At 44.6% G+C, this 15,132-nt stretch overlaps 1 protein-coding gene across 1 annotated transcript; it reads left to right on the top strand.

The window, feature by feature from the left end:
- Nucleotides 1-795: 795 nt before the first annotated feature.
- Nucleotides 796-9,382, top strand: tmem161b (transmembrane protein 161B). Its single transcript, XM_061279329.1, has 12 exons — nucleotides 796-1,026; nucleotides 3,024-3,127; nucleotides 3,197-3,277; nucleotides 4,115-4,212; nucleotides 4,285-4,441; nucleotides 6,079-6,230; nucleotides 6,307-6,367; nucleotides 6,440-6,580; nucleotides 6,680-6,793; nucleotides 6,875-7,049; nucleotides 7,149-7,245; nucleotides 7,655-9,382. The coding sequence occupies exons 1-12, from the start codon at nucleotides 1,024-1,026 to the stop codon at nucleotides 7,930-7,932; spliced, it is 1,461 nt and encodes a 486-aa protein (XP_061135313.1). The 5' UTR covers nucleotides 796-1,023; the 3' UTR covers nucleotides 7,933-9,382.
- Nucleotides 9,383-15,132: the final 5,750 nt, after the last annotated feature.

Below are 15,132 nucleotides of genomic sequence, written 5' to 3'. Positions count from 1 at the left end.
GAGAGACAGAGAGACAGAGAGAGAGAGATAGATAGATAGATAGATAGATAGATAGATAGATAGATAGATAGATAGATAGATAGATAGATAGATAGATAGATAGATAGATAGATAGATAGATAGATAGATAGATAGATAGATAGATAGATAGATAGATAGATAGATAGATAGATAGATAGATAGATAGATAGATCCCTCCATCCAGCTTGTCCCCACGGGGGTCGCGGGCGTGCTGCAGCCTTTCTAAGCAGTCATCGGGCAGTGACTACGGACAAGTGGGAGGACACCAGATTGCCCGGAGCAAACCCACGGGGAACGTGTAGAGTCCACACGGGTGCAGAGGTGGAATCAAACCTGCACCCTCCGAACTATGAGGCGGCGTGCCCACCACCCTCCTTCTCTCTCTCTCTCTCTCTCTCTCTCTCTCTCTCTCTCTCTCTCTCTCTCTCTCTCTCTCTCTCTCTCTCTCTCTCTCTCTCTCTCTCTCTCCATCTCTGTCTCTCTCTCGTACTGTACATACCATTTGACAGGACATGCTTGTCAATAAAGAAAAAAAAAACACTCCTGTCTGCTTGGTCCTTAAACCCTACATAGCGCTACGGTTAAAGCCTGTTCAAATATTTACATTGCAATCAATCCTTGAGGTGTATTTGGATTAACAAAAAAAATATTATCAATATTTTATCAAAATATTATAAGATTCCATATAGAATAACTGTATATAAGAATAAATTCGGCCGGGTTTTCTACAATAAACGTTCAGGCATATCTTTAGACACCTGCTTACCCGGAGTTTCACCGTGACCTCTACTACTGTTGAAAATACTTGGTGGCGGCGCTGCAAACATTTTGACGATGTAAACCGCTCTGGTGGACGCGGTGCAACCTTATCGAAAATAACTCATTCATTTTGTACTTAAACGTCGCAAGAAGGGCTTATGTGCTCCTCGCCGTGTCATCTCCGATTCGGAGTGCTCTGTGTTGTCGGCGTTGAGCAGCCTGTTTCAGCTGCACTGCATCAACATGGTAAGTGTGACAGACAGCGAGCGAGCTATGTCCTGTACTGCTCATCTTTTCTTCTATTTGCTTCATTTAAAGATGATTTAGTTGTCATCGGACGCATTTGTCCTGACTGTCTTGAATAGTGATCCCATTCAATCCATTTTGCAGCAGTGCTACAGGTGTAGCTTCTTGCTCAGCTAACCGGTAGCTAGCTCTGAGGTGCACCTGATCACGATTTCATTCTTTTACGCTGGTGTAAACATTTTAAATAGCCTTTAGGTTTGGCTTCTAAACTTGCTTTCTTCCTGGTGTTTTATTTTGGACGATATTGTGCAATTTAAGTAGTCTGACTTGGTTACTGTGAGTGTTTTAGGGCAGCTAAGGTGTCTGCATACACCTGAAGCATCTTATTTGACCCCTGGATGCCCTTAGAGTGACTATGGTGAAATGTGTGTTAAGATTTTTTCGTGTGAGGTGTTAAATGCATTATCAGAGTCAGAGTCAGCATTATACGGCAAGTAACTGAAAAGCAACTTCATTTGAATGTTTCAGTGCTTTTTGCACAACCTCAGAAGATCCAAACGGTGGTCTGACACTTTGAAAGGCCATTTAAAAGCCAGCTAAGAGTTTAATTGTATTAGAATCTGGAATTTGACTTGTAATTTTTGTTGTTCATCAGGTCGTGCACTCATTCTGTGAATTCAAAAGTTTAGAGGTCAAATTGTGTTCACCTGTCATGTCAGAAATATTCATCCAAAAGCTGAATAAGATTGCACACGTTAGACTTTGTGTATGTGGCACACGGAGACGTAAACAAACACAAATGCCACCAGGTCCCAAACTGTTGACGACTTCATTTATTCATCCATCCAAACTCAAAAGCAGCTCACCTTGTTTGAAGCCCCTACTGACTAACGTAACCAATTTGCCATACAAATATTCCATAATGGCCTTTAAATTGTTTGTTCAGTTTTACAGTGAGAGAAGGGCTTGAACACACAAATTAAAAAATAATAATAAGGTTGGGAGCCGAGCTTCTTGGGTAGAACACCTTCCCCCGCCCACCCCCTACAGATTTCAATTGGTTGTCTGGTGAGGAAGGGGGTCAAGCAGTACGGGCAAGATAAGAGAAAGCATGCTGGCTCAATTTCCTCGAGGTGCGAGAGATCCTTGCAGGTTCCCTATGACCATATCTGCGTCCATCCAAGCAACCTGAGGTGGTGGGCTTTTGACCCACATAGCACACACTGGGATGATGTGAGGTTAGGGGGTCTTCTGTTTGGCCATCAGTCCCCTCTGAGGAAAGATAATTGCCACGTTATTGGCACTCTCTCCTCTCTGGTTGACTTGAGAAGAAGTATTGACATATGGTTTTGGAGCTTAGACCAGGTGAAGTGTGCGTGAGCCCTGTGACCAATTCCATATGTAGGTCTTGTGTGTTGCTCCAGTCTGTAATTCCCATTAAAATATATTTTGTGGGGTTATATTTGGAAGTACAACAGCAGTTTTATAAACTATTTTTAAACTTTTTTCCGAAGAACTGTGTCAGTTGAGTAGCTGTAAGCATTAACCAGTATTTTTTTTTTAAAGGTGATTTAAAGGTTTTCATTCATTGCTTCCCTGTGTGAAAAGCGATTGTGGTATCTGAAGGGTTGAGTCAATTTGCCGAGCTCACTAACAGCGATTGGATTAAAGCTCAGCTTGATGGTGATGATTGAGCCCCTAAGTACTAAGTGAATATTGATCTTTGATATTGAGCTGCTTGTGTTGCCAGCTTTTCGTTCTCTTCCATGCTTTAGTTGGCTGACATTTTTTTTCCGAATCCAATAGAAATAAAACAGTTGGGCAAAAAATCACGTTTTGAGATCGTCATCAAGCCCGTGCAGTCTAATGTTTTGCCAGTCGACAGAATAATATGCAGCTACGCTATGCTATGCTACCAAAACCACGACTCACTCCACCTACTTTAGGTGGAATGTTTGTTCCGTTTCACTGCCACTTAAAGCATTTTGTTTTCACAGGGTGTGATCGGTGTGCAGCTGGTGGTTACCATGGTAATGGCCAGTGTGATACAAAAAATCATACCTCATTATTCCTTTGCAAGATGGCTACTTTGCAGCGGGAGGTAATTTGCCCTATCGCGCCGCTTTGTTGAATGTCTTTTCTTGCGTTTGAAAATGTTTTTTCTCGCTAGTCTGCGGTGGTATCAGCACCCTACGGAAGATGAGTTGAGGAACCTTGCGGGGAAGCAGAAGGGACAGAAGAGGAAAGACAGGTAAGTGTGCCCATGCTGGAAAGATGCTACTCGGTGGAAGAGAAGATGCCATAGTTGGGCTTGGAATGAGATGTTTGGAGTCAAGAGACAAACCTGTTTTTGGTTCCGATCCGAAATTGTCGAAGGAGGCTTTCAGTTGTGACAGTGATCATTTCAGAGGCAACTCGGAATTCCCCCCCAAATTTGCCAAAAGACAATTTTGTCGTCATCGGGCGGGTGTCAAAAGCATCGGTGGCCCACATGAATTTAGTGCTTTATTTCTTAATAGGGGTTTAAATTGAAGTCACCACTGGAAGTTAATCCTCAAAGGGCGGGCGCTGGCTTCCACAATATTCCTTTTCTCTCACCCTGTATGAGGCAGGTCGGTGTTCGGCGGCACCTCATGTTCAGTAATCCCCCCCAAAAGAAAAAGATGGGCCACTGTCTTTTTTTTTTTTTTTTTGCCAGCCGCCCCCTTTTCCATTGTCGGCTCGCCGACTCCCTCGGTGGGGTGAAGCTGAGCCCCTCTTTTTTGGGGGGGCTGTCAGGTACCTCGGGAAAGAAATGTGACTCGGGTGTGTTTTGGCCCAGGACTCTTACAGTGGCATTGTCCTGTGAATGTAGTGCCCACACTGGGCTGAACAAACACAGGGCGGAACCGAGGAGGCCCATCAGATAGTCGTTGACGCTCAAAGGCTAGCTCGCCCTTACCTGCTGCGAGTGCTTTAGTTCTGCCTTTGCCGATAAACCGCACTTTCAAAGAAAAGTACTCATGCGCTCCGCTTTTAAGTATGACTCAAAAAAAAAATAATGAATGTAGAATTCAATTTGACTCATTTTTTTTTTGTTGCTCTTCAGGAAGTACAATGGTCACATAGACAGCAAGCCGCTAACGGTACCCAAGGACATCGATCTTCAACTCGAGACAAAATACATCACTGAGGTCGACACGTTAGGTACAAACAGCTTCTTTTTTTTCTTTTTAGCTTTGGATGTGCCTTCTAAATGTCTTTTTCCTGCGCCCTCAGCATTGCACTACTTCCCCGAGTTCCAGTGGCTGGTTGATTTCACGGTAGCGGCGACTGTGGTCTATCTAATAACGGAGCTCTACTACAGTGTGGCTCAACCCTCAGGAGAGATGAACATCAGTGTTGTCTGGTCCATGCTCGTGCTCGCCTTTGTGGTGTATCCTTCAATCGTCTCGTCAAACGGCCTCTGGAGCGACGGTGTATTCGAATCACATAGACGCTACTTTGTGAGTCATCTGGAAAGCAAAGAACATTTTGAAAGCATCTGCTTTGTGTCGCCGGGCTTTCGAAATGACACCAGAAGATCTTTTTTTTTTTTTTTTTTTCAAAAGCAGCCGCTACAAATCCCTCTCGTTGCCTCTCAGACGGCGAGCGGCTGTAAATAGAAACAACTATCGTGACGGTCCTGTCACAGCGCTGAACAAAATAACCTTTTAATATCAGACGGACGCTGTCCCTGCCAGAGCCACGAGAAAAATATTGTTTCCTCAAAACGCTGCTCTTTGGCTAACGGACAGTGTCTCGATTAGTCGTCGGGTGTCAGGAAGAACTAAACGCCTCTCCTAAAACCGCTTAAATGTGTTACGAGACAATAAACGGCTACAAAGGCTTCGTAAAAAGTGTGATGTCATAGCAGCGCGACTTCATCAATTCGCCGACGAAGCATGGGACGAATTTCCAAACGAGAAACTCGGGGTTGATTCCTCTCCCCTTCATAACGTAAAGCAAATGTGTCGTTACCGTGCGACCAAAAATGTTTTGTTCTCAAAGGAACGCGACTGTTTAAGCAAATGGACACAACTCTCTTTTTCAATCGCCTTTGTCTGTAAGAGAGGTCGAATCAATCCAGCGTGATTATGTCGACCCGAGCGGCAGCGGAGTCTCGGAAATGATGCGGGGGATCTCCTTCTCGCTCGGCCCAACTGCCAGCGGCACCTTTATGGTCCGCAGCTCTCCCGCTATTTTGCTACGCTGAATGATGGCCTAATAATATGCATTATCCGTGCCGCCAAGCACAGGAATCAATCTTTCCCAGCGCTCCTGGTCAACCTCGGCTCGCCGCGGTCAGATGGTGTGTCATTTCCCCGGCTACGTCCGAGATTGGAGACCTAAATTTCCCAGCGCCGGCACCCGACGTGCTCGGTGGGAAGGAATAGAGCAAGGAGCGGGTGACACGGGACTGTGAAGATGAGGGAGCGCGTTTCTTCAATATATGTGCTAATGGAGCACTTGATTTTCAGTTTGCCCGTTTCATTTGCGATGACAACGTTGAAGACGGTCGCGACCCGCGGCCGCCAATACGGTGCCGTTAGCCTTGGCCTAACTGCCGTGGGCTCCTAAAGCACTTTTATAAGATCACTTTGGTGTCTGAAGTCGATAGATACACTCGTCTGCAAAGAGAAATATTCGAGCGAGATGTATCAAAATACGTTGTTGGCTGTACGATCTTGTTTAAATGCAAAGCTTTTGTGATGTTAAAAAAAAAAAAGGATAAACCAGAGTACGCTTTCATACCTTTTATTTATTATTATTATTAGACCTCAAGCCTGTATAAATAAATTAATTATAATAAAACTAAATAATATATTATAATAAAATTTATAATAAATAAATGAAAAAAACAAGAAACAGTGGATGTTTTTGTTTTGTTCCCCAAAAACCTTTTTTTTTTTAATTACTGTCAGTCAGGGGCGGCGCTACATGGTGGCCACGGGGGGCCAGGGATCTCTGACCCTCCTCATCTCTGTATTCTTCGATCCCTTCAAACTCTTTCCTTGACTGTTTCCCTTCCAGCAAGATTCTCTTCTCTCTGACAACTCACTACTTTAAGCTGGAGGAAGGAGGCGAGCGCTCCCTCTGCATAACATTCGGCTTCTTCTTCTTCGTCAAAGCCATGGCCATTCTCATCGTTACGGAGAACTACCTGGAATTTGGTCTGGAAACCGGTGAATACTGCTCCGTCCTCAAGCCTCAACTTTCTGTCGTCCTCAAACTGAACTGTCTTTTTGTCTTCTCTCCGAGGTTTTGCCAACTTCTCTGATAGCGCACTGCAGTTCCTGGAACACCAAGGCTTGGAGTCGCAGTAAGTTTGCTTGAACTCATGTTTATTGCCTTGACAAAGTCTTCCTGACTCCACAATTTCTCCACTTTCCAGGGGTCCCATTTCAAAACTTACCTTCAAGCTAATCCTCGCCTTCCTCTGCGCTCTGATCGGAGCCTTTTTAACCTTCCCAGGTCTGCGATTGGCCCAGATGCACCTCGACGCCCTCAATGTGACCACTGCCAAATTTACGCAGTGAGGCACAGCATTTCATTATGTAGCTTTCAGCAGTTTTTTTTCTTCTTCCCAATATTCTACGCACATATTAACCTTTGACTCTCCTGCTCACTTCAGAACTTTGCTTCATATCAATTTCCTGTCGCCGCTCATCATGGTCCTGCTTTGGGTGAAGCCCATCACCAAGGACTACATCATGAACCCCACCCTGGGAAAGGACAGCTCGCCTTTGTGAGTGAACCAGATCGGAACGGAACAGCTCGTCTCGTTGTTGTCTCGTTGACTCAGCGCTGCTCCGTGTCTCCGTGCCAGGATGGCTGAGCAGACGTACGACACGCTGCGGTTATGGGCCATCATACTGATGTGCGCGCTGCGGCTGGCCATGATGAGGCATCATTTGCAGGCCTACCTCAACCTGGCGCAGAAGGCGGTGGAGCGGATGAAGAAGGAGGCGGGGCGAATAAGTACCGTCGACCTGCAGAAGATGGTGATTGGCGTCATCTGAGTCCCAAAAGCAGCGTTGGCAAACTTGTTTTCATCACCCCCCCCCCTCTCTCGCTCTTTTTTTTTTGTCTTTGTTCCTCAGGTTGCACGTGTTTTTTACTACTTATGTGTAATCGCACTACAGTATGTGACACCGCTGGTGATGTTGCTGCACACGACTTTGCTGCTAAAAACCTTAGGTGAGCCTTCTCGACGACCGTCCTAATAACTCCACAGACTTGAATAGAGGACCTGAAAAAATTCCAAAGAAAAGCCATTTTCAAATCACCCTGACGCCAGACACCCATCTCTTTTGTTCTTTGGAGACAATTTGATAGTGTGATGAAAGCAAACGTGTGAACGCTGACAGGTGTGGAAATCCAAAATTTGTTGAGTGATTGTGCTGCTGCTTAGCGTGATGGAACAAGCACAGGAGAGAAAAAAAAAAAAAAAGTCTTCATTTTTGATTATTTTTGATTATCATGCACACAAATACAAAGGAAAACTTTGACCTGTATATTAAATCAATATTTTTCATTGAAATAAATTGAAATGCCATAATCGGGTCCTCGTGAGCCCGCTTTGATGTAATATGTCGCTTGTTGTCAGGTGGACACTCATGGGGATTCCATGTTGAAGAAGAGCTGCCTTGCACCCATCAGATGGACTCTGCATCATGGGAAGCAACAATAGCGCCCCCGGTGGCGGAGGCGGGAGCGCGGTCCTCCGTCGCCCAACTCTCCGTAGCCCTGGGGGGACTGAAGACCGTCTTCAGCCCTTTACTTTTCCGGGGCCTCTTCTCTTTCTTCACGTGGTGGATCGCTGCCTGCCTGTTCTCCACCTCCCTCTTTGGCCTCTTCTACCATCAGTATCTAATGGCGGCGTAAAACATGACCCCCCCCCCGCCGCACTGACTCGCCATATCATCGGAACTATCGGTTTGACTCCCAGTGCTTCCTCCGCAGATGACAACTGTGTGGTTTTTCCATTCACTCCTTTTTATTCACATTACAAGATTCCTTACATTTCGTAACGATCACAAACACGTGACTGACAAAGTAACAACGGTGGTTAAAGACTGTATATCATGCTGGACATTTATTCTTTTTTATTTTTTTTCACACTCTCCTACAGTTAATTACAAGGAAGTATTTTTGTTTTTTTGACTGAGTTATGGCGGCGAACTTGTTGGGTGCAAGACACGCACCTAAAGAGACACTGAGCTGAGCTGCTCTGTCCAAAAGTGTTTGAAAGAGTCTTAAAGCGACGGCGTATGACGGAGGAGCCAATCGGCCGGCATTCGATCGCTTGAACGTGTCCAAAAGAAGTTCAAGACGTTGAAGACGTTCCAGAAGATGTTGAAAGAGGCAACGTGACCTCTTGTTTTTTTTTTAATAAATATGAAACTGAGCCATTTTGAAACAAGCGCGGAGCTCTTTTCAAGCAGTTTTCAAACTGTTTTCAGAAGGGGAGGGGCCGTGCTCAGATGAGCTGTTTGCATGCACGGAGGAGGGCAAGATGTGTCGCCTACTGTTGTTGATGCGAAAATGCCTTTTATGTTTTTCTTCCCTTGATTGTTTTGCTAACTCTAATCACTTTTTTTTTTCCTCCCCTGTTTGAGTTTTTCTAACAAATCAAGTTGATTGGTGCCAAGTGTTCCCATGCCTGTCTCAAACCACATCTCCACCTTAAGGGCCTTACAGTTCATGAAGAATTGTGTGTGTGTGTGTGTGTTTTTGTATGCACAAATCAAGACCGAAGTGTATTTCTTGACAAAGCTAATACAGATGTCCAAAGCTTTCGAAAAAACAGGGCACAATGTCTTTGTGTCCTTCGCTACCTTTGTTTCGTGGAACGTTCACTTTTCCCACGGGAGACAACTGAACATATTTTGACTTTGACAAATGGGGAAACAACGAATGTATCAAGCCTGCCTGAATTGGATGTGATTCGTTTTTCTTTTGAACCTCTCCACACTTCCTTTTAGTCATTCTGCTACAAACTTAATGCGGTCGCAATTTGATGTCCTAATGACTGTTTTACTGATCTTTTTGTTGTATTTATTAAAGACGTCTAGGCCTGTAAACATATTGACTTGAATCACTTTTGTACATGTTACGACAATTCAATTTCATCTTTTTCTTTTTGCGCGGCCTGTTCGGTTGGGAAGTAGCTGGGATAATTTCAGGCGTCGCTTTTCTTCTGTCCAGTGCCGCTAAAAATTTAGCTTTTATTCCATTTCATGGATTCATAAAGTAATGTACTGATGTTGCTCCCGTATGTATTTATTTCAGCATTGGAATTTCTCCTTCAATAAATTATGTTCTTTTCTTTGTGCATCTGTTCATCCTTCACACTTGACAAATATTGGAAAATGAAAAAAAAAAAACTGATTTGTTGAAATGTATTACAGATAAGAGTGCACAACTGCATTCAAGTAGCACCATTGTGATTTCCACCGCCCTTGTTCATGTCTTTAATACCTCAATAAGACCATTACCACTCCAGTTGAGATATGTGTCCTTGTGTAAACTACTATTGATTAAGATCAATTTAGCTCGCCTTGCCGCTGTGTCCTTGCTGCAAACAGCAAATACTTCCAAAGTCCTCTTAGCGCACGAAAATTACTTATGGCCTCAAGTGCCTTTGTCGGGCCGAGCGGCAAAACTGGACCAATGCATCGGTAGGTCTCGATCAATAAGAGATTATAAGCATTCCGAATAGACTCGACTCGTGAAGAGGTTTCCCCCACTCACTTGATTTAGCGCAGTGCTTCTCAAATAATGGGTATTCGCTCTACAGTGAAGAGCGCAGGGAACATACGCACACGCTAGTGATGTGCATTACAGTTCGTTTAAGTGAACTGAATCTTTGGAATAAGTGTGATTCGCTCGTTAAGTGCACGTTGTTAGGTACACTTGAGAATGGCGGTGTACCTAAAGGAGTGTCCGTGTGGTTCCCTCGTTAAGCGCACCTGCGTGAAAAGTTTTAGCTCCTGCGGAACGTGAAAGTGGCTAAAACTTTTCACGCAGGTGCGCTTAACGAGGGTCACTTGGAAAACATGTTGGAACGCGGCGCCCGCGGACTAGAGCTTGACACCTGTGACCTTTGACCATGATATTTCCCTAATAAAGTGGCCTGTTATTAGGTACACTTGAGAATGGCGGTGTACCTAATGGAGTGTCCGTGTGGTTCCCTCGTTAAGCGCACCTGCGTGAAAAGTTTTAGCTCCTGCAGAACGTGAAAGTGGCTAAAACTTTTCACGCAGGTGCGCTTAACGAGGGTCACTTGGAAAACATGTTGGAACGCGGCCCCCGCGGACTAGAGCTTGACACCTGTGACCTTTGACCATGATATTTCCCTAATAAAGTGGCCTGTTATTAGGTACACTTTGAGAATGGCGGTGTACCTAATGGAGTGTCCGTGTGATTCCCTCGTTAAGCGCACCTGCGTGAAAAGTTTTAGCTCCTGCGGAACGTGAAAGTGGCTAAAACTTTTCACGCAGGTGCGCTTAACGAGGGTCACTTGGAAAACATGTTGGAACGTGGCCCCCGAGGACTAGAGCTTGACACCTTTGACCATGATATTTCCCTAATAAAGTGGCCTGTTATTAGGTACACTTGAGAATGGCGGTGTACCTAATGGAGTGTCTGTGTGATTCCCTCGTTAAGCGCACCTGCGTGAAAAGTTTTAGCCCCTGCAGAACGTGAAAGTGGCTAAAACTTTTCACGCAGGTGTTTTTAACGAGGGTAACTTGGACAACATATTGGAACCCGGCCCCTCGAGGACTGGAGGTCGACACCCCTGGTTTAAGTGAAAAGTGCCACACCCGCCCTCACCCCCACTTTCTGATTGGCTGGTTGATCTGTGACATCACTCGGACACTCCATTAGGTACACCGCCATTTTTAGGTGTACCTAATAACAGGCCAGTTTATTAGGGAAAAATCATGGCCAAAGCTTAACTGAAAGTGAAAAGTGCCACACCCGCCCTCACCCCCACTTTCTGATTGGCTGGTTGATCTGTGACGTCACTCGGACACTCCATTAGGTACACCGCCATTTTTAGGTGTACCTAATAACAGGCCAGTTCATTAGGGAAAAATCATGGCCAAACCTTAACTGAAAGTGAAAAGTGCCACACCCGCCCTCACCCCCACTTTGTGATTGGCTGGTTGATCTGTGACATCACTCGGACACTCCATTAGGTACACCGCCATTTTTAGGTGTACCTAATAACAGGCCAGTTCATTAGGGAAAAATCATGGCCAAAGCTTAACTGAAAGTGAAAAGTGCCACACCCGCCCTCACCCCCACTTTCTGATTGGCTGGTTGATCTGTGACGTCACTCGGACACTCCATTAGGTACACCGCCATTTTTAGGTGTACCTAATAACAGGCCAGTTCATTAGGGAAAAATCATGGCCAAAGCTTAACTGAAAGTGAAAAGTGCCACACCCGCCCTCACCCCCACTTTCTGATTGGCTGGTTGATCTGTGACGTCACACGGACACTCCATTAGGTACACCATTATTTTCAGGTGTACCTAATAACTTTATGTATTTTTTATACGTGTCAAGAATGTGTATTTGACCACTTGCTCTTTATTTGGGGGTACACAAACACGTTACACAACGTAAAACACAAACATATTGTCATATAAAGCAGTTAACCAAATGTCAGATTTTTGTTTTTATGCACAAAAAAAAACAACACCAGACAAGTTTTAACAGGTTTTAATGTTTATTAAAATAATAATAATAGTACATTTCAAACCAGCAATCTAATGTGAAATTGCAGTAGATATATTGGATAACAATATTTAAGATTCAAGTTTTCATTCGCCATGTTTGAGCGTGCCAAAAAAGGAATTTGACTTTGGTACATCACAGCCATGTCTGTTCAACATTTAGGTGACCAACAACACTCAGGACATGTGAAAAATGACAAATATTCTCAAATATCCCCTGATCTTCAACTCCCAGGAGGGCAAGGAAAAACTCAAAACTCCAACTAGGGGAAATGAGAAACCTTGAGAAGAGACCACAAATGCGAGGGTCCCTCTTCCAGGATGACCAGGCTGCAATGGATGCAGAGAGGACACAGTACATAAAAAAGGTGTGGAGAGCAGGATGTTGTTGCACAGCAACGACTCTGAGACTCTAAGAGTGGTGTGAGTTCATCAGAGCAACAGTCTCTCTGTCTGCTGGTTTTGGCGTACAGAGCTCTATAACGCCGTCCGGAGGGGAGTAGTTCAAACCTGCGGAGAGATGGGTAGAATGTGCATACACGTTATTTTAAGTGTTATAAAATCAAGATGACCCAAAGTGAAGCATCATCTCCTGGTTGTTGCATAACGTCAGCCGTTAGCTTGGAGTAAACGTGCATAAAAGAAGTGGTGTTTTAGTGAGTGATCCTTTCTTTCCTTGGCGAATCGTAATACAGACTTCCATAGTTCACGCCAGGAGGGAGACGCAACACGTTCACTGAAGGAAGGCAGTTGACCCATTGACTCGTCCGCGAACGGGAAAGTCAGGATTCGTTCCCTCACTGATCCGTTCACGCGATGAACTGGAAATGCAAATCACTGACTGACTGACTCGTTCACTCACAGACCCGTTCGGTTGGTGAACGGGAAATGCAATTCACAACGTCAACAGGAAGTGACGTCATTGTCTTCTTTGTTTTGTTTTACGGTGAGGTGGCACCAGCTTCAATGCGCATTACTGACACCTACTGGTTGAACTCATATGAACTGAAAAAAAGAATTGGTTCACTTGTTCACTGAAAGGATTCGGTCTTTTGAGCGAATCGTTCACTCACGAGCCAACACTAGCACACAGCACAGACAGGCGCCATGGAAAAATATTGAACAAATACAACAATATAATATTATAATATTGATAATATTGAACTTTTTTATTTCTTTTTTGTTTTTTCTAATGTTAATAATATGGAGGGGGGGGCAAAATGTTTTCTTCTCCCTAAGGGGGGCATCACAGAAAATAATTGAGAAGCACTGATTTAGCGACAATTTTTGGACCATTCCAAACCTAAAGTCATTCAATAGAGATTATGTACACAGTCCTCAATAAAAATCCCCTTGTCGAATGTATTGACAACAATAAAAGCTCATTCTTGGCTGTTGATATTTTTCTGGTTTGATTGGCTCTTCCTTTAGTTGTCATTTAACAAAGCGTGTCCTTGGACAAGCAAGCACTGATTGAGACTGTCAATGGCCGCTTGGATGTAACCTTTTCTATCAAACATCAAAATTCACACATTTAGCGACCGGGCGGGTGTGTCATATATTGACATATTTGTAAGTTATAAGTTTTTATTCAACCAAACTGGGTGAAGCCAGAGGAATGCAAACTGCATGCAACGTTAGGCTCGGGCTAAGGTTAGGGTTAGAGCTAAAGTTAGGGTTTCAAACTAGGGTTAGGGTTTCAAACTAGGGTTTCATACTAAGGTTAGGGTTTCAAAGTAGGGTTTAAAGCAGATATGTGCATATGACATTTATCACACTCTAGCGAAGAAGTAACGTGTAATATAGAGATGAATATTTGTCATCCTGCTGTTGTTCCCATGATCAACCCCCTCCTTTACGCCAAGCATCAGAGTGGAGTGCCCCCTGGTGCCACCAAACAAGCGTGACATTCCAAATTCTCAGGCTCGCTACTCCCAAGGCTGCATTTTCTGACGTCACGCGGCCGAATAATGCGGCCTTCGAGGATGCAGCTTTAGAATATGGATAGAGCTTGAGTGTACGTTTTTTCCTGGCATCCAATCAGTGAGCACTTCAGCATTGCGCTCACAAATCAATTTGATGACTTGGCGGCGAATGCCATTGGTCAGAAATTTTAAGTCCATTTTACAAGGAGACTTTTCTTTACAAATGTTGTTACATTCAGATGATTATTCAAATGACGATGACATGATCCTGTCGGTAGAATTACTTTCCCATTGGCTTGCGTTTGAGAGGGTCACACACACCCGTGACCCCTTGACAGCAAATCGGCGGCATCCGCGACGTGCGCTGACCGGCGGGGTCACCGGCGTCATCTCAAATGAGTCTCTTGGGAGAAAATGAGCCAGAGACATTTGGGAGGGGTCCTTTCCTTTGCTGCGGAGACACTGCAGAAACACTGTAGGTCAAAAAATGTCTGAGAATTTCTTTTTGTCCTGCGATATTTGAGTCTACAACCGAAAATGTAGCAGTCTTTCATCATTATCAATTTAGCTCCTAATGAAAGGAGAGAATTATCTCCCACTTTTACCACATTAGTGAGTATAACATAAAATGTGCGGCTCCTTTTGAAGGCATTGCCTTTATTCTCGAGACAAAAAGACTTATTATCCGGCGTCGGCGGCCGCATATTAAATAAGAAAAGCAAGCATCGGTCACCGTGCACAATGCATGACGCCATTATCTCTGATGTCATAGAGGGAAGCAGGAGGACGTTTCGAATAAAGAAGACGTGACGTGGGGGTGGGAAAAGGCATGAGCACACCCCTTCTACTTGAAGCCAGTACGTAAGAGTTTCCAGTCCAAACTGCGACACAAATGAATATATTGAATTTCCCATCTGCATGTGCTGCTCCACCGTTTGTGGTCAAATATGCGTTATTTGAAGGCTTATAATGCCAACTTGTATTTTAAGGCTTCAATGTATTACGTTCGGAGTATTTCTGGATTCCACAATGGTTCCTATGAGTATTTTTTTTTAGAATGACAGTGGGTGGGATCAAACAGCGGGATGGATTTGGCCCACGGGCCGTAGGTTCCTCACTCATGCTGCATGGGATGGGTGCGGGGCGGGCTTGCATTGTTCAGCACGATGCCCCCCCCCCCACACACACACACACATTCTGAGGCACCCGTGCCACACCAGCCTGCGTGGTGTAACCTAGCAACTATTTAATTAAAACAGCATCAGCGCACATCAGGGCGTTTTCCAGCCTTTGCAAGGATTTCCTCCAATCCCGACGCCTGTGAGCAAATCCAAAGTGACGCCGTGTCTGCCGTGGCTTCGAACAAAACCTACGGCCTGCGTCGCCGACACCTGATTGGCCGGCGAGGCCCTG

The sequence above is a fragment of the Syngnathus typhle genome, linkage group LG5 (genome assembly GCF_033458585.1).
Source record: "Syngnathus typhle isolate RoL2023-S1 ecotype Sweden linkage group LG5, RoL_Styp_1.0, whole genome shotgun sequence".
Classification (NCBI taxonomy): domain Eukaryota; kingdom Metazoa; phylum Chordata; class Actinopteri; order Syngnathiformes; family Syngnathidae; genus Syngnathus; species Syngnathus typhle.
The sequence above is the reverse complement of the archived record's forward strand: the minus strand, read 5'-3'. Positions and strand labels throughout refer to the sequence as shown.

Bases quoted from the DNA above. Each gene is read 5' to 3' on its own strand.
- tmem161b (XM_061279329.1), top strand. The intron at 6,231-6,306 runs GTGAATACTGCT...CTTCTCTCCGAG, and splicing joins GGAATTTGGTCTGGAAACCG to GTTTTGCCAACTTCTCTGAT. The intron at 6,581-6,679 runs GTGAGGCACAGC...TGCTCACTTCAG, and splicing joins ACCACTGCCAAATTTACGCA to AACTTTGCTTCATATCAATT.